This window comes from Aquarana catesbeiana, linkage group LG02 (assembly GCF_042186555.1).
Source record: "Aquarana catesbeiana isolate 2022-GZ linkage group LG02, ASM4218655v1, whole genome shotgun sequence".
In the NCBI taxonomy this organism is placed as follows: Eukaryota; Metazoa; Chordata; class Amphibia; order Anura; family Ranidae; genus Aquarana; species Aquarana catesbeiana.
This window is the reverse complement of record NC_133325.1, coordinates 433458955-433482250: the sequence shown is the minus strand read 5'-3', so window position 1 is coordinate 433482250 and position 23296 is coordinate 433458955. Positions and strand designations below refer to the sequence as shown.

The 23296-nt window shown below is 41.5% G+C and overlaps 1 protein-coding gene across 1 annotated transcript in view; it reads right to left on the bottom strand.

Moving 5' to 3' along the window:
• EPHA10 (EPH receptor A10) overlaps positions 1-23296 on the bottom strand; it is a 1179171-nt gene that overhangs the window by 201568 nt on the left and 954307 nt on the right. Inside the window, exons 8-9 of the mRNA XM_073615517.1 lie at positions 10834-10942; positions 7049-7104 (exon numbers count right to left, since the gene is read on the bottom strand). Coding sequence (XP_073471618.1) covers positions 7049-7104; positions 10834-10942 — 165 coding nt within the window. The remainder of the gene's footprint in view (positions 1-7048; positions 7105-10833; positions 10943-23296) is intronic.

Genomic DNA, 23296 nt, shown 5'->3' with positions numbered 1-23296 from the left:
CCCAAGGTATGATCGGTTCCAGCAACCATCGCCAGCGTCTGTTTTACATGGTGCAGGAATACCTAGGGGCAAGATCAGACTTGGACACCTTTCCCACCGAAAATCCTCTGGGTTACTGGGTCTTGAGGATGGATCACTGGCCAGAGCTTGCACAGTATGCAATTGAGCTACTGGCCTGTCCTGCATCCAGCGTTCTTTCGGAACGCACATTCAGTGCTGCTGGAGGCGTGGTAACCGATCACAGGGTGCGTCTGTCCACCGACTCGGTCGATCGGCTGACCTTCATAAAAATGAATGAGTCTTGGATCACCACCAGCTACCAAGCACCTGATGCTGATGTAACCGAATAATTTTTTTTGAAATCTCAGATCCCTTCAAAGACTGCCTATGCTGATGCTGAGTGACTATCCCTGAGTAATTATCCTCTTCCTCCTCAATCATCACGCTGATAGCTTGTAAGAACATTTTTGGTTCTGGGCGCCACCACCAGTGCCTAAGGCACAATTTTTCAGCCCCTGTTTAACAGGGGCGTGTAATTACAATTTTTGATGTAATACTTTGCAGCAGGGCTCGTTCCTGCATTCCAACTAGAGTGTCTGTGAGGGGTTGCAGTGTTGTGGCACCAGCACCAGTGCCTAAGGCCCAATTTTTCTGCCCCTGTCTAACAGGGGCGTGTAATTACAATTTTTGATGCAATACTTTGCAGCAGGGCTCGTTCCTGCGTTCCAACTAGAGTGTCTGTGAGGGGTTGCAGTGTTGTGGCACCAGCACCAGTGCCTAAGGCCCAATTTTTCTGCCCCTGTCTAACAGGGGCGTGTAATTACAATTTTTGATGCAATACTTTGCAGCAGGGCTCGTTCCTGCATTCCAACTAGAGTGTCTGTGAGGGGTTGCAGTGTTGTGGCACCAGCACCAGTGCCTAAGGCCCAATTTTTCTGCCCCTGTCTAACAGGGGCATGTAATTACAATTTTTGATGCAATACTTTGCAGCAGGGCTCGTTCCTGCGTTCCAACTAGAGTGTCTGTGAGGGGTTGCAGTGTTGTGGCACCAGCACCAGTGCCTAAGGCCCAATTTTTCTGCCCCTGTCTAACAGGGGCGTGTAATTACAATTTTTGATGCAATATTTGATGCAATACTTTGCAGCAGGGCTCGTTCCTGCGTTCCAACTAGAGTGTCTGTGAGGGGTTGCAGTGTTGTGGCACCAGCACCAGTGCCTAAGGCCCAATTTTTCTGCCCCTGTCTAACAGGGGCGTGTAATTACAATTTTTGAAGCAATACTTTGCAGCAGGGCTCGTTCCTGCGTTCCAACTAGAGTGTCTGTGAGGGGTTGCAGTGTTGTGGCACCAGTGCCTAAGGCCTAATTTTTCAGCTCCTGTTCAACAGGGGCATGTAATTACAATTCTTGATCTAATATTTCACAGCAGGGCCCTGTGAGGGCTTACAGTGTTGTGGCCACAGCAACACCTAAGGCCCAAATTTCTGCTGAGTATATAGGGCAGGACCCTACTTTCAAACATCTAACTTACAAACGACTCCTACTTGCAAACGGAAGGAGACAACAGGAAGTGAGATGAAATCTACCCCTAGGAAGGGAAATTCTTTCCTGTAAGAGTTAATATGGGAAAACAATTTCTCCTTTCCACTGATGCTTTCCAATCCTTGTTCCACAAAAAAACCCAAATTTTCAAAAAACATTTTTCATTGGGACAAAAAAGTGAGGTGAAATCTTCTGAAGAGGAGGAAAGACAGCAAAACAAATGTCACAGGGGTGATAACCCTTCCCTATGTTTTCCAAAAAGCTTAGAAAAGATTTTTTGGCTGGAGCTAAACACGTTAAAAATGTTCAAAATTACAAACAGATTCTACTTAACAACAAACCTGTATACTGCTGTTCAGAGTATATAGGGCCTGGTGGCCCCACACCTTTCCTTATTTTAATTTGGGTGCGGGGTTCCCCTTAATATCCATACAAGACCCAAAGGGCCAGGTAATGGACTGGGGGGTACCCATGCCGTTTGTCTCACTGATTTTCATCCATATTGCCATGACCCGACATGACATTAAACCCGCAAGCAGTTTTAAATGAGATTTTTTCCTTTAAAAATGACATTTGGTGCAGGGACTGTTCTAAACATGGGAAACACGCGTCACTTTACAGGCATACTATAGACACCCCCCAGGTACGATATTTAAAGGAATATTTCACTTTTTTTTTTTTACTTTAAGCATCATTAAAATCACTGCTCCCGAAAAAACGGCCGTTTTTAAAAGTTTTTTTTGCATTGATACATGTCCCCTGGGGTAGGACCCGGGTCCCCAAACCCTTTTTAGGACAATACCATGCAAATTAGCCTTTAAAATGAGCACTTTTGATTTCGAACGTTCGAGTCCCATAGACGTCAATGGGGTTCTAACGTTCGTGCGAACTTTCGGTCCGTTCGCGGGTTCTGGTGCGAACCGAACCGGGGGGTGTTCGGCTCATCCCTAATAAAGACACAAGCTCGGTCAGCAACTATAGACCAATATCGCTCATTAACAATGATTTGAAGATCCTGACTAAGATCCTTGCAGACTGCCTAGCCTCCTTCATTAGCTTATACATTAATAAAGACCAGGTGGGCTTCATACCGGGGAGGCAGGGTCCCGATCAAATTCGCAGAGCAATTGATATAGTATCCCTTTTTAATTCTAACTGGGATGGGGGCCCATCCAGACAGGGTTGCTTACTCTCTCTGGACCTACAAAAAGCGTTTGACGCTGTCCAATGGCCCTACATATTCCATTTGCTTAAAAAATGGGGATTTGGGGACTCGTTTCTCAATATCATTCACGCACTGTACTCAACTCCCTCAGCTCAGGTACGTCTGCAAGGGTTTTACTCGGACTCCTTCCCCATATCCAGAGGTACAAGACAGGGGTGCCCACTCTCCCCGTTGATCTTCGCCATAGCAATCGAGTCTCTTGCAATAGCCATCAGAAACAACCCAAACATTCAAGGTATTCAAAGTGGTTCCCGGTGCCATAAATGCGCATTATTTGCGGATGACATCTTACTATTTGTATCATCCCCGCTAACTTCGCTTCCCAATATATGCAGTCTCCTAGATGACTTTGGACGGATCTCAGGCCTCAGGGTCAACTACGACAAATCCCAGGCGCTAAATATAAATATTCCAGAACCTCTCCTGGCCAGACTCAGGGATAGCTTCCGGTTCTCATGGAGTGCCTCCTCCATCCCTTACTTAGGGATTCGGCTAACTCCTAAAACTGAACTTCTGTATCAGGCTAACTTTCCTCCTCTCTACAAAAAACTGGAGGAGGACCTCTCACGTTGGTCCAGGCTGTCCCTGTCTTGGCTAGGCAGAATTAACACGATAAAGATGACCCTACTCCCCCATATCCTATACTATTTCAGAGCTCTTCCAATATCGATCGATAATACCCGCCTAAAACGCTTCCAAGCCAACATTGTTAAATACATAGGGGGTAAAGGGGGTCACAGATTCTCCAAAGCGATCCTGTTTAGACCTAGGTCAGAAGGCGGCATGGGATTACCGAACCTAATCTGGTACTTACAAGCAGCACAATTGGCCCAGCTATCCACGGTCTACTCTAGATGGGAACAACCTGACTGGGTTCACATAGAGAGACAAGCGGTCCCCCTCCACACCCCAGACCCTCCATTCTTTCCCCAACGTTGTCGCATTCCTTTGCATTATGGGACAGATTGAAAAGCAACAAAAGATTAACATCCCCCATGGCACCATTACAGCACTTATTTAACAATCCCGAATTCCCCCCAGGTCTCAACATTTCTGACTTTAAATGGTGGCTCGATAAAGGGATGTACAGAATAGGACACTTCCTTAGACCATTAGGCCCAATCTCTAAAGCTTTTTGTGTCACAATCTAGATATGCCACAATCCAAACTCTTTAGATTCTCCCAAATATCAAGCTACTTACACAATAAGTGTAGATCTCTCCCGAATGGTACCCAAATGACTCCTTATGAACTATGGTGTGGCCAGGCCAGCGAGCAGAGGGGTGGCATTTCGGTGATTTACAAAGCCTTATCCTCTGCGCAATCCAAGGCACCTTACATGCTAGCCTGGGAGGAAGATATATCTCAAAGCTGGCAACTGGAAACCTGGCATAGGAACTTTTCCCAATCCTACAAAGGCATTCTGAACTCTGGGCTAGTGGAGAGTAGCCTGAAAGTACTAACCAGATGGTACCTGGTTCCCTCCAAAATAGCTCGCTTTTACCCTTCAGCATCCCCCCTCTGTTATCGGGGATGTGGCCTTAAGGGTGATATGTTCCATACATGGTGGACCTGCCCCAGAATCAGACAATTCTGGCACAAGATTTTCACTTGGATTAGTAGGATTGCCGAGAGGCCTATTCAAATGTCTCCTCTAGTGGCACTCCTCAATTTCCCAGTAAGAGAAGTTTCCAGGATCACACAACGCCTCATCTTCTTTATCATCCTAGAAGCCAAGCTCACCCTAGCTAAAGCCTGGAAAAAAACGACAGTATCCACACTCTTAGCCAAAAGAAAGATTTCCTGGATTATGAACCAAGAAAAAATGGTAAGTGTGATACTGGAACGCTCAGCCAAATTCCAACAAATTTGGGAACCTTGGGCGAGGTACATTGGGGTCTCGCTTTGACTCTTCCCAGAGCTATTACACATCGACATTTCTCTTCTTCCCAGTCGACTCCTACGCATCTTTCTCTACCCTCATCTCCTCTACCCCTTCTCTCTACAACCTCCCTTTTTCCTTTCTCTATACTTTTCTCCTCCCTTTCTCACCTCACTTTCCTTCTTTATTTGATGGTATTAGGCTTTGACCTGTGATCGAATGATCATAACCTGGCCTCGGACGGGGATCCTCCTGAGTCGGTCCCCGGTCCTGGCCCAAACCAGAACAACCTTATTGGCGCCCTGATTCCCAGTTTTCTATTTCATTTGTTTCTATATTTACTTTCTCAGATGCTATTGTTAAACAGTTTCTGACGTTACTAGTTTAAAATCAGTAGACACCGAATAGGTTCGGTCATGTACTGCGGTGAACATGGATGTGATAGCCTAGGTCGTCATCAGCACCCTTCCACCTAGGTATTTGACACCTTGCATTTTCTAGTTAGAAAGATGTTGGGAGAGGAGGAGTCCCGCCACAGTGTGTACCCAATTGGGGTGGCGGGCCTCTCCCTCCCAATATCGCATACAAACTAATCTAAATCTGATTTATAGCTCTCCTATGTTCACCTTGCTCAAAGTATATGACTGATTTTGTTCATTTTATACTACACTGTTCTGTATACCAAAGCCTCATTAAGTTGTACATAATGCGACCGTGATGGTCATCTGTATTTTACTGTCTCAAAAGTTTTTGCAATGACATGTAATGTTTTCCCTACGTCCCCTTTCCCATTCTCTTTTGAAAATAAAAAAATATTGAAACGAGAAAACTGGCTAAAAGACAGAATTTAGAAAGTAGTGGTTAATGATTCTTACTCTGAATGGTCTAAGGTTTTTAGTGGTGTACCTCAAAGTTCAGTGTTGGGACCCTTACTTTTAAATATATTTATAAATGATATAGGGTCTGGGATTAAAAATACAATTTCAGTCTTTGCAGATGACACCAAGCTATGCAGTGGAATAACATCCTTACAGGATGTCCCCAATTTACAAGGCGACCTCAATGCATGGTTTATTTGGGTGACTATATGGCAAATTAGATTTATTGTTGATAAATATAAAATTATGCACTTGTGGGCTAAAAATATGTATGCATCATACATACTAGGGGGAGTACAACTGGAGTAATCATTGGTGGAGAAGGATCTGGGTGTTTTGGTAGATCAAAAAACTAATAATAGCGTGCAATGCCAAGCTGCTGTTTCCAAAGCAAGCTAAATCCTTTCTTGTATTAAGAGAGGTATGGACGAGAGGGAGAGAGAGAGAGAGAGAGAGAGAGAGAGAGAATTTTGCCCCTGTACAAATCATTAGTAAGATGTCACCTGGAATGTGCAGTTCAGTTTTGGGCACCAGTTCACAAAAAGGATATCGGGGAACTGGAGAAAGTGCAGAAAAGGGCAACAAAACTGGTAAGAGGCATGGAGGAGCTCGGCTATGAGGAAAGATTAGAGGAACTGAATTTATTCTCTCTTGAGAAGAGGAGATTGGGGGGATATGATCAACATGTACAAATACATAAGTGGTCCATATAGTGAACTTGGTGTAGAGTTGTTCACTTTAAGGTCATCACATGGGACGAAGGGGCACTCTTTACGTCTGGAGGAAAAGAAATTTAACCTCCAAACATGAAAAATCTTCTTGACTGTAAGAGCTGTGAAAATGTGGAATATACTCCTTCGAGAGCTGGTTCTAGCCAGGTCAGTAGATTGTTTTAAAAATGGCCTGGATTCTTTCCTAATGTCCATAATATACCTGAACACTAATATTTATAGATAAAATGATCAAGGGAATATCAGCTTGTGTCTGGGGGGATCAGGAAGGTTTTTTTCCCCCACTGAAGCAAATTGGATCATGTTTTATTGTTTTTTATTTGCCTTCTTTCGGTTATAGGATTGTGTATATGGGGGCTTTTTTTCTCTGTGGGTTAAACTGGATGGACTTGTGCCTTTTTTGAACCAGACTATATAACTATGTAACTATGTAATGTGCAAATCTGTAAATACAGAAATCTGTATTTCTACTGATGATGGGAATAAATCTAATAACAATACAAAATCTAGCTACTCATTTGCCCCGGCTGTCTTGAAACTACCTGATATTTGTCATATGTATAGCCATAAAAATGCAAAAATAAAAATCCTTCCATTATTATTAAAAATTAATGACATGTTTGCAAATAAGTTGTTGAATGTTTAGGATAAATATTCCATGACTGGTGACACTGTAGTGAACAAATGTACTCCGTATGAGGATCTTAGAGGAGTCTATAAAATCAAGGTCTTTTTTGTTTGCTTATATAACTATTACATCTATGTTAATGCAGTTATAACAATAGCATACTCACAATGGAAGTACAATTCTTCATCTCCATCCTGACTTGCCTTGCTGTAGCCGCACTGCCTGTGGAAACAGAGCAATAGGTAATAATAATGATTTTGTGCCGAATATATTTCATTTTGTAAGGGATTTGTAAACTGGTGTTTACAGTATTTTATTATGTATATACAATCTTTATTTTTCAAACAAACATTTAATTCAGTGTTTACCTATGACATTAGTGCTACAGAGTGTCATTGATCTAAAGAGCGAGCACAGGAGAAACTGCTTTCAGATCCTCTCTTAAGCCGGCTACACACTATACAATTTGTATACAATTTTCTTGTAAATCTTTCCTTTAGATTTACCAAAACCATATAATATGAGGTCAAACCAAAACACTTTCAAATAGTATGCAATCAGGCAGGCCCTTGCACTACATAGTTGAAGGTAATACTAAAGGAAATTGAAGAACAAAAATTGTATAATGTGTATCCAGCTTTACTCTCTTGCTCATACAGCCCTCCTGGATAAACTATACTATAAGGGCTGAAACAAGCTTCTGTGCTGTTGTACCATGTGTGTTAACTCATGTGTTACTGCAACACACATTCATGCTCACTATGCGCATTAGTGTGTGGCAGTGCCATTCATTTTGAATAGAACCCCAACACACTAAGAAATTGCAGCTCTGATGTACATGAGTTGCATCTCGCCACAATGCACAATAACACACAACCTTGGGAAGCTGCATCAGAAAAAATGCTGCATTCATTTTTTGGTCTGTTCCTATATTTTGGCAGCTCATTTAAAATGAATGGACTGCCCTAATACAATGCACGTTAAAGCACATGTGTTAATGCAATTTATTGGAATGAAGAAGTGTAGATGGGCCTTACCAGTACAGAGTTATCGTTATGCAAAATAACTGTTCACTTAGCTTATTGATCCTGCCAAAGGTAAAAACATTTTTTTTCTTTTTTTTGTTAATTTCTCTGCTCTTGATGGAGTAGTTAAAAGTAAACATAGCTTTACCTTATTTACTTAGCTAAAAGAACTGTCTCTACTCTTAGCACCGGTTCACACCAGAATGTTATGCAGGAATGGTGCGTTCTGTGCACTTTTCCTGCTCCATGTTCAAAACACACTGCCTTTGCGATCTGCTGCAGGTGCCAATACATTTTTAATGGCACCCCAAACACAGTGTGTTTACTGGCACAAGATCACATATTACCCCAGTACCATTCTATTTAGTGTGGCATGTTTTTCATAAGTAGTGCATACACTACTTTTTGTGAATTTCAGCGCAAATGAAATGAATGGGCTGCGAAATCACACTGCAGGAGAACACACAGGTATTGAACAGGATTATGTACCGTATCCCTGTGAGATTCTAGTGTGAACCTGTCCTTACAGTAAACAAACTTTCACAAACTGGTGAAGGGAAAAGCAACAGACTGATAAGCCCATCTGTCTGTCATTCTGTTCCTCATCAATGGGATCCTATATAGCACATGAACACTGCGGTACAACTGGCTGGCTCTTTGTGTTGCTTATCCCTCTCCCGGTCTAAACTCTGCTGTACAGTGGTCTGCAAAAATACATGCATTGATATATTATTAAATAAAGAGCTGCATTAATTTATGCCTATTATATATGGAGTTCAACTTTTAGCTTTTCAAATGATCAGTGACTTAGGCGGGGTTCATACTGGGGAAACTTGTCACGCCCCATTCAGTGCAATGAAACCATTTTAATCAGAGCGACAGGACACAGCACATCAGGGCACAGCACATCAGGGCACAGCACATCAGGGCACAGCACATCAGGGCACAGCACATCAGGGTACAGGGCCCAGTACATCAGGACACAGCACATCAGGGCACATCAGGGCACAGGTCACAGCACATCAGGGCACATGTTACAGTACATCAGGGTACAGAGCCCAGCACATCAGGGTACAGCACACCAGGCCACATCAGGGTACAGCACATCAGGGCACAGCACATCAGGGTACATGTTACAGTACATCAGGGTCCAGAGCCCAGCACATCAGGGTACAGCACACCAGGCCACATCAGGGTACAGAACATCAGGGCACAGCACATCAGGGTACAGAACATCAGGGCACAGCACATCAGGGTACAGGCCATCAGGGCACAGCACATCAGGGTACAGAGCCCAGCACATCAGGACACAGGTCACAGTACATCGGGGCACAGAACATTAAGGCACAGCACATCGGGGCACAAGGCACATTGGGGCACACGACATTAAGGCACAGCACATCGGGGCACAAGGCACATCGGGGCACACCAGGGCACAGGACATTGGGGCACAAGGCACATCAGGGCACGGGGCACATAGGACATCAGGGCACATAGCACATTAGGGCATGGGGCACATCAGGGCACATAGCACATCAGGGCACGGGGCACATCAGGCACATAGCACATCAGGGCACGGGGCACATCAGGGCACATAGCACATCAGGGCACATAGCACATCAGGGCACATAGCACATCAGGGCACATCAGGGCACATAGCACACCAGGGCACATAGCACATCAGGGCATGGAGCACATCAGGGCATGGGGCACATCAGAGCACAGGGCACATCAGGGCACATGGCACATCAGAGCATGGGGCACATCAGAGCACATGGCACATTAGGGCACGGGGCACATCAGGGCACATAGCACATCAGGGCACAGAGAACATCAGAGCACATGGCACATCAGGGCACATAGCACATCAGGGCATGGGGCACATCAGGGCACATAGCACACCAGGGCACATAGCACATCAGGGCATGGAGCACATCAGGGCATGGGGCACATCAGAGCACATGGTACATCAGGGCATGGGGCACATCAAGGCACATAGCACATCAGGGCACATAGCACATTAGGGCACGGAGCACATCAGGGCACGGGGCACATCAGGGCACGGGGCACATCAGGGCATGGGGCACATCAGGGCACATGGCACATAGCACATCAGGGCACAGAGCACATTAGGGCACATAGCACATCAGAGCACAGAGCACATCAGGGCACGGGGGCATATGGCACAATAGGGCACATCAGGGCACATAATGGCACATGGGGCACATGATGGGGCACATGGCACATTATGGGGCACATCAGGGCACATTATGGGGCACATCAGGGCACATTATAGGGCACATTGTGGGACACATCAGGGCACATAGCACATTATGGGGCACATTGTCTACTAGCCTGCATGCAGAGAAGCACTGGAAGCATCTGTGATAAGTTTGCTCTCATGTCACGCTGCTCCCCGGCGGCCCCTCCTCTCTTCTCGTCCATCCCAGATGATGTCACAAGCAAATAGGGAAGGATGAGAAGAGAGGAAGGGCTGCCGGGGAGCAGCGTGACATGAGAGCAAACTTATCACAGATGCTTCCAGCGCTTCTCTGCATGCATCTCGATCTACCTGTCAGGCGCCAGCTGTCTGCAATTGATGGGTAGATCGCCGCGGACCTCCAATGCAGGATAGAAACTCTGCCTGATAGGGAAGTGAGAGGCAGGGCGGGGCTGGTCTCAGGCTTGTGCCGGGTGCAGGAGGGCACTCAGCACATGTTAAAAATTATCCATTTTTGCGCGGCCGGTTCACTGGCGCTTCTATTGCGCCCCTCTTCCTCCAGTAAATGGTCCCGTCCAGGGCATCTCCCCCTTCCGCCCCCCTTGTACCGGCCCTGCCACAACCTATGTAACAAAATCATTTGTCTATTGAAAATTAGATTAGATGGCAAAACGGTTCCTTTTGTTACAGGTTAGGAAGTCTTACCTTCTCCATATCATGAGTCCCACCACCATGGACAGCAAAACAATGAATCCAGCCACAGACACTATCACTATGATGATGAGAGGGTTCTGTTCACTGGATGCCAGAGCCACTGCAATACACATGAGCAGAGTATGTCATTAAAATACGTAATGTTTCTATGCACTTCAAAAGAGAGAAGAACAACACACAGAGCTATGTAATAAAATAAATTACTTCACTTAAATCATTACTTTTATCCTTATAGGAAAAACTTGCTATTGGTCAGTGAGACTATCCATCACATTCAATGATAGATAGCAAGGCTCAAATTTGCTTAAAAATATACTTCAATTAAACATGATCATTTTAAACTTAGTTGCTGTATTACTAGAGTGGCCCCTCTTGCTTTTCCGAAAACACCCAATTTAGAGCTTATGAATATTAAACGCAGTGTGTATACTAGTTTATGAGCCACCCCCGCTCTGAAAAACATAAACAAACAAAAGGGCGCACATGTCTAGTGCATTACCAACAACTTTTTATTTGAAAATAAAACCAAAGAAGTGCATACTCACAAAAGCACTAGATAAAACAGCAATGTACATAAATACAAGTGGTAAGGAAATCCTTAAGGAGGAGCGCCAAAAAAATTAAAAGTCAACAGCTACAAATACTGTAGCTGCTGATTTTTAATATTAGGACACTTACCTGTCCAGGATCCCTCGATGTTGGCAACCCAACCGAATTTCCAATCAGCTCTCAGGTGCTGCCACTGCCATTCATTGTAAGGGAAACCAGTAGTTAAGCCTTGTGGCTTCACAGCTGGTTCCCAACTGAGCATGCGCGAAGTGTGCTGTGCTTTGTGAATGGCCCAGTGGCGGGGGGAAGGAGGGGGGGGGCTGAACTTCCGAGGGACCTCACAAGTCTCCCAGGAGTGGGGATGGGTATCTGTCAAAAAGCAAACAAGCAGAGCTTTCCCTTTTGGGTGGAGTTCCATTTTAATTAGAGGTGAAACTCATACTACTCTGACATACATCAGACTTTTAATTTTGACTTCTAGGAGCTGGCCTCTGAGACTGGTGTGCAATGGTCCCTCCTTCTTCTTTGGGAAAAGCTGTAAGTGTGTGTTTTATTTAAGAGGAGAAAAGTTATACAGACTATTTTTGCTCTGAGGAAGAGGGCCCATTTCTTGAAATATGTAAGCTGGCAAGTCTAATATATGTCAAGGTCATATGAATTTCATCTTTAATTAGGGACCTCTGCCACTTGGGTTTATGTTCATTGCTGGTTAACCTACGGCATTTGTGAGTATGCATTTGTTTGGTTTTATTTTTGAATAACAAGTTAATGGTAATGCACTAGGCCTGTGCATTCTTTGTTTGTGTTGTTTCAAGATTCCCTGTCTGCAGCATTGGTTCTGCTTACCAGTCCTAGATGGGGATCCAAGATTGGAACGGACATCTTTTACAGCCATTTGAATGCTCAATAATCCCCTAGTGCTATGGTGTCAAGTGTGTTCACCCTCTTTCTGAGACTACTTTGGCTTATTCCAATCATGAATGGGAGATTGTGCAGCACAGAATCATACTTAAATGTGGCTACTTCCCAACCATATGAACATTTAGGAAATTTAATAAATCAGTCCACATTGGACTTTTTGGATAAAAATAGCACTTCCTAGATTTATTTTACTGGGAGAAAATCTTCACAACTTGAAAAAACTATACAGAAATTTTAATATGTACTATGTATAATATTTTGTATAATTGGTTGATTCCCTAACTGCTGTTCTATGGCTAGCATGAATGCACCATTACAGTGGTAAAATGAAAAATACACATTGGGGGTTATTTACTAAAGGAAAATTCACTTTGCACTGCAAGTGCACTTGAAAGTGCACTGAAAGTGCACTTGGAAGTAAAGTCACTGTAGATCCGAGGGGGACATGTAAGGAAAATAAAAATCAGCATTTTAACTCGCACATGATTGGATGATAAAATCAGCAGAGCTTCCACTCATTTCAGATCTACCCCTTAGATTTAGAGCAACTGCACTTCCAAGTGCACTTTAAGTGCACTTTCAAGTGCACTTGCAGTGCAAAGTGGATTTGCCTTTCGTTAATAACCCCCATTGTTTACTGTTGTTCTTTTCCTTTTATTTTAATATCTTGCTGTTGTCACAGAGCATGTAAAAGCACAAATATGTAGCATACGTTTATGAACCATGCCGTGGAATAACCAAAGGTTGAAGAGGATCATTATTAACTAGTTAAGGACTAGCCTCCGCAGTTGTACCGGTGGTAGGTTGGGTCCCCTGTGTGAATCACGTCACTGTATGTCGGGCGCGTACACGGCGGTCTGTGGGTGCGCGTGTGCCACCGGAGGTGCATGCATGCACCCATTCTCTAGCGGAGGAGCCAACCGGCGGGTCCAGTGGACTCGATATCCACCAGCCACCCGTGATCGCTCCAGAGACAGGCAGAACAGGGATCTGTCAGTGTAAACAAACAGATCCCATTCTGTCAGGGGAGTATGGTGAGATCTGCTGTTCCTAGTGATTAGGAACAGCGATCTTTCTCCTCCTCCAGTCAGCCCAGCCCCCATACAGTTAGAAACACCTCCCAGGGAACACTAAATCCCTTGATCACCCCCTAGTGTTAACCCCTTCCCTGCCAGGGACATTTATACAGTAATCAGTGGCTATTTTTAGCTCTGATCGCTGTATAAATGTCAATGGTCCCAAAAAAGTGTCAAAAGTGTCTGATCTGTCTGATGCAAGGTCGTAGTCCCACTAAAAATCACAGATCACTGCGCCATTACGCCATTACTAGTAACAAAAAATAATAATAATAAAAATGCCATAAATCTAGCCCCTATTTTATAGACGCGATAACTTTTGCGCAAACCAATCAATATACGCTTACAGAGGTTTTTTTACCAAAAATACGTAGCAGAATACATATTGGCCTAAACGGAGGAAGACATTTTTTGGGGGGATATTTATTATAGCAAAAAGTAAAAAATATTGTTTTTTTCCAAAATTGTCACTTTTTTTTGTTTATAGTGCAAAAAATAAAAACCGCAGAGGTTATCAAATACCACCAAAAGAAATCTCTATTTGTGGGAAAAAAGGACATACATTTTGTTTGGGTACAGTGTCATATGACCACGCAATTGTCAGTTAAAGCGACGCAGTGCTGTATCACAAAAAATGGCCTGGTCATTAAGGGGGCAAATCCTTTACAGTCCTTAAGTGGTTAAAGACCTGTGTGCATATGATTTTTTTTTGTTACTTTTTCCCAACTGAATAGGGATGCCAATGCAGCTTGAAACAGTTCAGAAGGGGTTCAATTGCAGGTCAGAAGGGGGTCTTCAGGTCAAATTTACCTGTGAAACCCCTCAAACAGATCTCAAATAAAAGCTAAATGCAACTGAAAGACATAGCTCTTAGATTACACTCAATTTGGATTATCTTTATGAAGTTGGATTTGACAACTATAGACAAAAGAAGTTTACACCATGCATTACGTTGTCTCCAAATTTGACAAGAAGTGGATCCACATTTAGTAAAGCACATATTTTAGGATTGATAGAAATGGTCAGTCTTACATATTTAGCCACCTTGATGGAAGTGGAAGAGTTTGGTAGAATGGATTTTAATTCCTCAACAAGCAACAATACAGACTTACTTCACTTAATTAATAATCACAAAAAGTGATCAAAGATAGAGATTATAGTCATAACATTTTCTAAAAAACAGATTGTATCACCCCAAAATATAGCACTGTTTTTCCTTCTATAGTACTTTGTTTAAAGGCATTGATATCTGAGGAATGGCTGATTACCACTGCGATTGGTACAATAGCTTACAGCTAATAAAGTGAATATTATTATTATTGGGGATAGGGGGACCTTTGCTGGTTGTCACATAATAATTTAAATTGAGGAGAAAAACAATTATTTTTTCTAATTCTTACACAGGGATACAATTTGAACCCATTCAATAAATATAGAGTTGAAATGAAATGTTTCCATCAGGGCCTATAAATATAACAATTCAATACTAACAAAGGTTTTAGTTGCATTTAGAGATAATATTGCTCTTGCTCCTGTGTTATCCGGGGGGTGGAAGAGTTGTACATTTTTTTAACTCATAAAACCTATTTGATTGGGACACGTTTATGTATTACTGCAACCAAGCAACTTTCTAACATTTTAGCTATGAATTTAAAATATATTGCAAGCAAAGATATCAGGCAGTATGAATTTGGATGCATCATATCCTTACCAGGTTTCAGTATAGCCACCATTATCCCCTTATGCAAAGAGGTTTATAGTAAATGGAGTTTTAAAATGCATTAATATTGTCTAATAACAAAGGCAAGAGAGTGTCTTATATAACTACACTAGGACACCATCACTCCAGGGGTCTTGTTATAGAAAGTATCTCCAACACACTTTCTAGCTCTTCCAAAGTAAAATGAGAATCTATAGTATGTAATTTATATCCACCAGCTACCAAACTGGTAATGTTATCTGTTTTAAATAATGACCTAGTTGCTCAGCTGAATATGTCCTATTGGATGCATACAAATTACTATAAAATAGAATGTCTGCTATAACAGAGATAGTGTAAACTAGTATGCCTATTTCATTTTCTATCATCCCAATGTAGGGAGATGACTGTTGGGCCTGTATTATAGTTACTCATAGATGCCCAACTTTATTTTCCTTTTCAAAGTAATGCTGCTTTGAAAAAGGCCCATCTTCAGCCTTCTTCAATGGGTTTTGTTGACTAGTTCATGTGCCACTACCCAATTATTCAAACAAATACTATAAGGATCATTAATATATTCCTTATGTTCTCAATTTCACTTGTACCCCTCCTGTTCCTTCCCATTTTCTGTAACAACTGAAAAATACAGTTTCAATGCATCTTAGACTACCAACAGAGATTTTGTAGAGTGATTCCATCCCAAAAAAATTATTAACATTGGAAACAATAGAAGAGGACTCCAGAAACAATCTTAACCAAAATACAGATTAAAGCCCCGCACACACGATCAGACTTTCTGACGGGAAATGTTGGATGTCAGGCTGTTGGCAGAAAATCCGACCATGTGTATGCTGGAAACAATTGCCAGACAATTGTTGTTGGACTTTCTGCCAACAAATGTTGGCTTGCATTTTTTCTAATTTTCCGCAAACAAATGTGTGTTGTCGGATTTTCCGATCGTGTGTACACAAGTCTGTCGGAAATCTCCAAATGCAGCGCACAATTCTCTTCTTCTTTAATAAGATAATAATGAAGCTGCTTTGCTGGTGATACTGATGGAGTTATTGGAAACAAATTTTCAAAAGGCTTTCTTTTCTAGTGATATTATGTTTTTTTTTTTTAATTTGTGCAAGTTACCACAACACCATTATCCCGTAGTTTTTAAGATCAAAGATACAACTATGTTGGTGTCCCTTGTCAATTTTACATCGTATTTTTTAAAATGTAACTGCCTACTCCCAAACTGTCATTTGAAGTAAAACACATAGCCAAGTATTGTTCTCCACAATTTTTTTTATTGTACATTAAAAAAAAATTAGAAATGCTATTTGCCATTGGAACTTAACCAAAAAGTGCATTCTATGCATCCAAAAATATAGAAAATATACCAAATAAAATCATTATTTAACCAAAAAATAATGTCAAAGCAATAACTCCAAGACCAATATTTAATAACACGTTACCTTCTCTGATTCTGCAACATGTCTGGTTGACGAACAGCCATTCAGAAACGAACTGAAAAGCACGAAATGAAAAACGCAATCTGAAAAGCGCTAAATGAAAAACGCGAAAAGAAAAGCACGAATCAACACTCACCAAACTTCTACTAACACTAAATTAGCAGAAGGAGCCCAAAGAGTGGTGCTAAAGAGTTGAAAAACCACGTAGTATGTCTAGTACGTCACTACGTTCGTAATTGTTGGCCAACATTTGTGTGACCATGTGTATGCAAGACAAGTTTGAGCCAACGCCCCTCAGACAAAATTCCACAGTTTTGTTGGTGGAAAGTCCAATTGTGTGTACGAGGCATTATGCCGCGTACACACAACCGGACTTTACGGCATACTTGGTCCTGCGGACCAGAGTCCGTCGGACAATTCGATTGTGTGTGGGCTCCAGCTGACTTTTTTTCCCCAAAAGTTCGACGGACCTAGAAATGAAACATGTTTCAAATCTTTTTGACGGACTCGAGTCCGGTCGAAAAGTCCGCTCGTCTGTATGCTAGTCCGACAGACAAAAACCGACTCTAGGGCAGCTATTGGCTACTGGCTATGAACTTCCTTGTTTTAGTCCGGTCGTACGTCATCACGTACAAATCTGTCGGACTTTGGTTGATCATGTGTGGGCAAGTCCGTTCATTCGGAAAGTCTGTCATAAAGTCCATCGAAAAGTCCGCCGGACAAAGTCTGCCGTAAAGTCCGGTCGTGTGTACGCGGCATAAGCCTCCATGGAAGAGAAGTATCTCTAGTATTAATTTAAAATTGTACTACCAATGGAGTATGATCAGAATTTCCCCTAGCCAAATATGTTAATTATATTTAATAAATAATGGTATTATGTTGGGAGGACCAAATGCTAGGTCTGCTCTAGGCAATGTTGTATACATTTTAGAAACAAGAAAATATTTCTCCTAAGGACATATTGTACACAATACATCTAAAACCCAAGCTCCTTGCCCCTGGCTTCTGGCTTCTTTTCCGAACACTGAGAAAATACTGTACATTTCTCACTATACTCAGTTATATTACCCCTCAGGTTTTTTTTTCTGGAACTTCAACAATTTTGATGTCATGAGTTATTAATAATATCCATTTTATCAATGATAGCATTTGACTTTTTTGGCAAAAGATGATGCCTGCTTTATTTTAGAACCAAAATTCTTTCTCAAGTTTTATTTAACCCACGCATAATAGAAATTACTACTTCCTTCATTGTTTCTATCTGAGTTTTTAACAAAGTTACACTCTTGCACTGAAGCACTATTTTCTGAGAGTCACTTATCCCCTCAGAAATCAATCCCAGTATGTCAGAATAAACTTGAGCGCTCAGCTTCTTGGGGGAAATAGAGCAGGGACGTGCGGTGAGGTCAGTGGCTGGTGAGGCACTGGCTAGTATCAGAGCCAGATACACACAAGTTACATACGCCGCAATCGTTAGAGTGAGAGCAATAATTCTAGCACTAGACCTCCTCTGTAACTCTAAACATGTAACCTGTAAACATTTTTAAAGCGTCGCCTATGGAGAATTTTAGGTAACAAAGTTTGGCACCATTCCACAAATGTGGGCAATTTTAAAGCGTGACATGTTAGGTATCTATTTACTTGGCGTAACATCATCTTTCATAGTATACAAAAGAATTGGGGGTTCTGAGTAATTTTCTAGCAAAAAATTAGGATTTTTACATGCAGAAGAGAAGTGTCAGAATTGGCCTGGTTGGCAAGGGGTTAATTACCATAAGTAATTAATATACAAATAATTATTATATATTGTTTTTAAGGTAATTTACTATATTTTCAAAAACTGTACTCAAGCAGATGGCTTAACAGTCAAATTACTGAAGTTTGAAGTTATAACTTAAAACCAGTAATTTCACAGTAAATAGATAAATAATAATATATGATTTGGCTTGTTTAAAACAGTACCTTTTCAGCAGCTGCAGATTCTCATTCTCCCTCTTAACTGTGTGAGAAAAACATGGGATTATGGGTAAATCTTATACTCATAAACCCATGTCTTTCTTTGTAGTTAAGAGGGCTGGGCTGGGAGGGAGTATTTGACTTTTAGACACATGTCCTTTTCTATGACACTGCAGTGAGAGGAGAGCCTCCACTCCAGCATTTTAATTGGACAGCTTATTCCAATGGTGCTTTACCATTGGTCCAAGGCTCCAAGCTGTCCATTGAGCTCAGTGCTTCTGACAAGAAATCAGAGGCACTATGAGCTCATCCTCTCAGTCTGCTGCAAACAGCTTGTATTTAAACTGGCCACCCTGTATGTAGCTTCTGACAGGCTGCACAAGAAGCCCCATATCTACAGAAATATAAGTGGCAGAAGCCCCAAATTTTGACCAGTGGTGGGGTAGGACTTCAGTCTCGCCCAGCTACATTTTTTTATATGTTCATGGCAGGTGAGGCTCGCCTGCCCCCCCGCCTCCCCTTCCTCTTCTCTTTCATGTTTTTTCACACACCATCCTGTAATAGTTGTACTGGTGTACACACCTCTCGCCTTTGCTTTTTTTGGCGTCTCCTCTAGTAACCAAATCTTACCCATGGATGAGAGAGAGAAACAAAGTACTAAGCAAAAGACACTAGTAACCTCTTTAGGTTCTGCAATTAGAAGTACACCCTCAATCCAGAGCTTTTAATGGAAAAATAGTCCTTATGTGTTTCACAGGAACAGTTTGTGACCACCTTGCTGTTTGTCATGCAGATAACACAGTAGTACCGTTTCACATGTAGTTTTAGGCTTCTTGCAGCTGGAGCTGTCTAGGAGCAGTGTAGCCCTCCCAGTATTTTGGCTGTGCCTGGGAGTAACAGGTTCAGCATCCAGTCCTGTTGCTGGCAGACTGTCTAAGCCTCTGGGACTGAATGCTGTATCAGACCATTATGCTTGAATGCACAGGGCCCTAATTGCTGGTACCAATTGGTACAGTGTTCAGTCCTGTCCAGCCAGAGCCTGCCATAGGAAGGATGGCCTGGGAAGGATGTGAAGGAAACCCACATAAAGCAGGAGATCGAAAGCCACCACTACACAAGCCCAGCAAAGCTCTAGACCAGGTGAGATGCACTATGGGAGCCAGGATGCATGTTGTCACATCCACTCCCTATACCCTCTAGGTTACACCTTTCTCTGAATTGAATTATTGTCTATATTTTCAATTATTTAGTCACTAAGGTGATACTAAACATCAAATATGTGGGAAATAATTGGACTTTCTGTTGAACACAGTATACAAATGACAACAACAAATAAATGTGTCAGGTAAATGTTTATTAGAAAGATTGAAATTGCCTTTTGTTGTGTACAGGCTATGGGATGTTGCTTGGGGAGAATGGTGATGGGTTAAAATAAAGGCAAATGTCACATTTTTCTTTAAATAAACATAAACATAAACATCACATGCTGGTATCCTGCCAGGTCAACTTTAATGAAATCCGTATTTCAAAATTACTCTGCTGAAATATTAAATGAAGCCTTTTGGCTTCCACAAGCTTTGACACAGCCATATAAGATGGCATGAGAAAAAAATATTCCTGTTTATCACAAGGCCGTATTAAAATGATGACATCTGAATGCTTTTCTTATTCATTAATTTTCTGCCACCCAATGTTTGAATAAGAAGGCTCTAGGCAGCTACACTTTTTTTCCATAAAAATTTTATTGGATTCAATTCATTCTGAAAATGTCTCTTGAGCAGTAAACGGATGCAATTTAAGGCCCCGTTAAGCACAATCTGTAAAATTCATACCGAGCAAGCTATCATTCCAACCTTTCATTTATATCTGTGGTGTCTGTTTAAATGGAAATCATCCCTTTCTCAGCCAACAATATTTTTGACATGCATGCCTCTGCCGTACCTTTTTTAACCAACTGTGGGTGAGCTATCTATATTGTGGCTTTAGAGCCTTTTAATGGAACAAAATGAGAGGTTTTCATACATACATACAATTTCTCAGCAGATAAAAACCACTTGCCCCAACTAATCGGTTTTCTTGCAAATTGATATAAAATCCATGCCCTAGTTAATCCTTAACCTCCTCCAGCAGCCTTAGTTCAGGTTAAAAACATAGGGAAATCTTAAAATGTTGCCAATGGCTTTACATTGTAATAAGCAGAAAAATGGAACTGCTTTGCAAACATTTAATGTAATAATGCAACTACAGTATATAGGAAATATTTTTTTAGGTCAGCTTAGTTTACAGTTTTGGTAGTATTATTTTTTTAACCTGATAACTGATCTTGATAACTTGATTTTTTTTAACTTAAACTTATCTCCATGTTTTAATGAAGTATAGTTATAAGCAGATAGGAGAAGGAGGAAATTGCAAACAAACTATTACCTTCACTACTAGATGTGCCCACTGTGTACACTTTAAAAACTATATGTAGCCTTAGCTACATAATTATACAGTGATGCGTTCGGGAATGGGACGGGAACTTCCTGTTCTGTTACCAGAAACAAAATCAAGTTAGCCTGAGTGCTGCTCAGCCATTCACAAGCTTTGAATGAATACAAAGCTTTCTTTGGTTGGCTGAGGTGAAGGGGCAGGCAGATGATGTCATGATCTCTGATGCATCCAGTCAGAAGAAGCTTTGTATTCATTGGTAATATACAAAGCTCTCTGTAAATGGCTGTTCCAGTCCCACTGCCAGAACACAGCGTATATTTTATGTAGCTTAGGCTACATACAGTTGATAAAGCACACACACAGTGGGCACATCTAGTAGGGAAGGTAATTTTGCAATTGGACAAGCTTGGTCCAAACAAACTATTTAAACTTCACTAAACCGTGGAGATCAGCTTTAACCAATAAAATATTCACCATTTTAAACAAATGTCATTCAAAGCTGTGAATGTTCTACTCCCAGCCTCCTGAATGTACTGCTGCCTACCTGTGTGTCAACGTATTTCCCAATGGGTTTAAGGGGTTTAGCATTATAGTTTGACAAAGAAGGCACCCAGAGCCAGATTTCAATTAGTAATTATCAGAGTGATTCTCTAAGCCATGTTTATTGTACCACGCCTTATTAACACCTTGTCAACTTTTGTAAAGAAGCAATAAAAGCAACTAAAAAGATTTACAGTGTTTCCTCTTGTTTTTTATCCCTGACCAATAAAATTAATGAAATAATGTATATGACATTGGTGTTATGCATTCGGTTGACCACATTCAAATTATATGTAATCTGCCTCACATCTTTTTTTTTTTATATACATTTCTTCAATTATGTCATGCTTCAAATGCAAAATTTGGCAGTCACAGATGTGCAATTTCTAATTATCCTTCTATAGGCATATTGAGATTGCAGGGTCCCAAAGTTCTGATATCTAGTCTATATTCCCATTTGTTGCATATTAGGCTCACTAAATCCCCCCTACAGGCCAGGTCCACATGGATAACACTGATTTATTCCTTCACTGATGAGGTGTCAACCGCGGTTAACAACAAATTATTACAGCTATATATTATACATCAGACCTATCTTATTCCTATCCGATTGTTCGCATGCAACAAATCTCTAATTCTAATTGTTTAATGTGTGCTCATGTAGGGAGAGGAGCTCCAGGGTAGTCTGCTCAATGAGAAGATGACTGATACAGTACTCTATGGTTTGGTAAGTCCTCACTTGAGACCTGAAATTTGGAGGCTCAGAGAGACTTTGGGTGGGAAAGAGGTGACTTTGGTCCCAAAAGGATTAATTCACCTGCAAGGGAAACTTGAATAGGGATAGGAATGAGGCAGCATGTGTTTGTGAGGTAATCAGGAGTGTTTTACAGCCATGACTTAGTGGAGGCTGAGACATAGTTTTTGCTGAGTTTCTGCACCTTTGTGTCTGCACCTTTGTGTCTCAAAGCAGACAGGAACCCTAAAACCAAGTGTGGGATGGGTATATTGGTGATGAGCCATTATGTTTTGATAATGCCAGGATTATGGACTGTTGTCAAAACCCCAAGCTCAGGAAGCTTGCTCGCTAACAGGGAACCCCAACTCTAAAAATTTGCAAGAAAAAGGGGAGAAAGTATGAAGGAATGGGTGTTAAGTGGTGATTCCCTGATGATATAGCATACACATATATTCGTTACAACAAATGTTTATTTAAATATATACAAAAAACACAAATGTATATAAATACACAAAAAGGGCGGTCAAAAGAGCAAAGCATCAAATGGTATAGTATAGAGCTTGTCACAGCATATGTCAAACGGGTGTTATATGGAGTTTGCCAACACGTTTCCCAACGCAATGGCCATTTCTTCATGGCTTCATTCCATAGAGTTTAGCTGCACACCTATGCTGTGTATAAACAGATATAAACATGATCAACATACATCGTTATACATAGAGCTATATAGCTACCTATCCCTCAAAAATGGAGATAGAACAGGAAGAGGAAAGAATGGGAGGAAGAAAAAAAAAAGAAAAATAGAGGGGAGGGTGAAATAAAGCAAGCTGCCATTGCGCCGGGAAACATGATGGCAAGCTCCTTATAACACTGTTTGACATATGCTGTGACAAGCTCTATACTATACCATTTAATGTTTTGTTGCACATTTGGTAATTATATCTATGTAGGGGCTCTTTTGGTAGCCTTTTTGTGTATTTATATATGTGTTTTTTGTATATACTGTATTCCAATAAACTTTGTTTTAACAAATATACGTGTAGGCTATATCATCAGGGAATCACCACTTAACGCCCATTCCTTC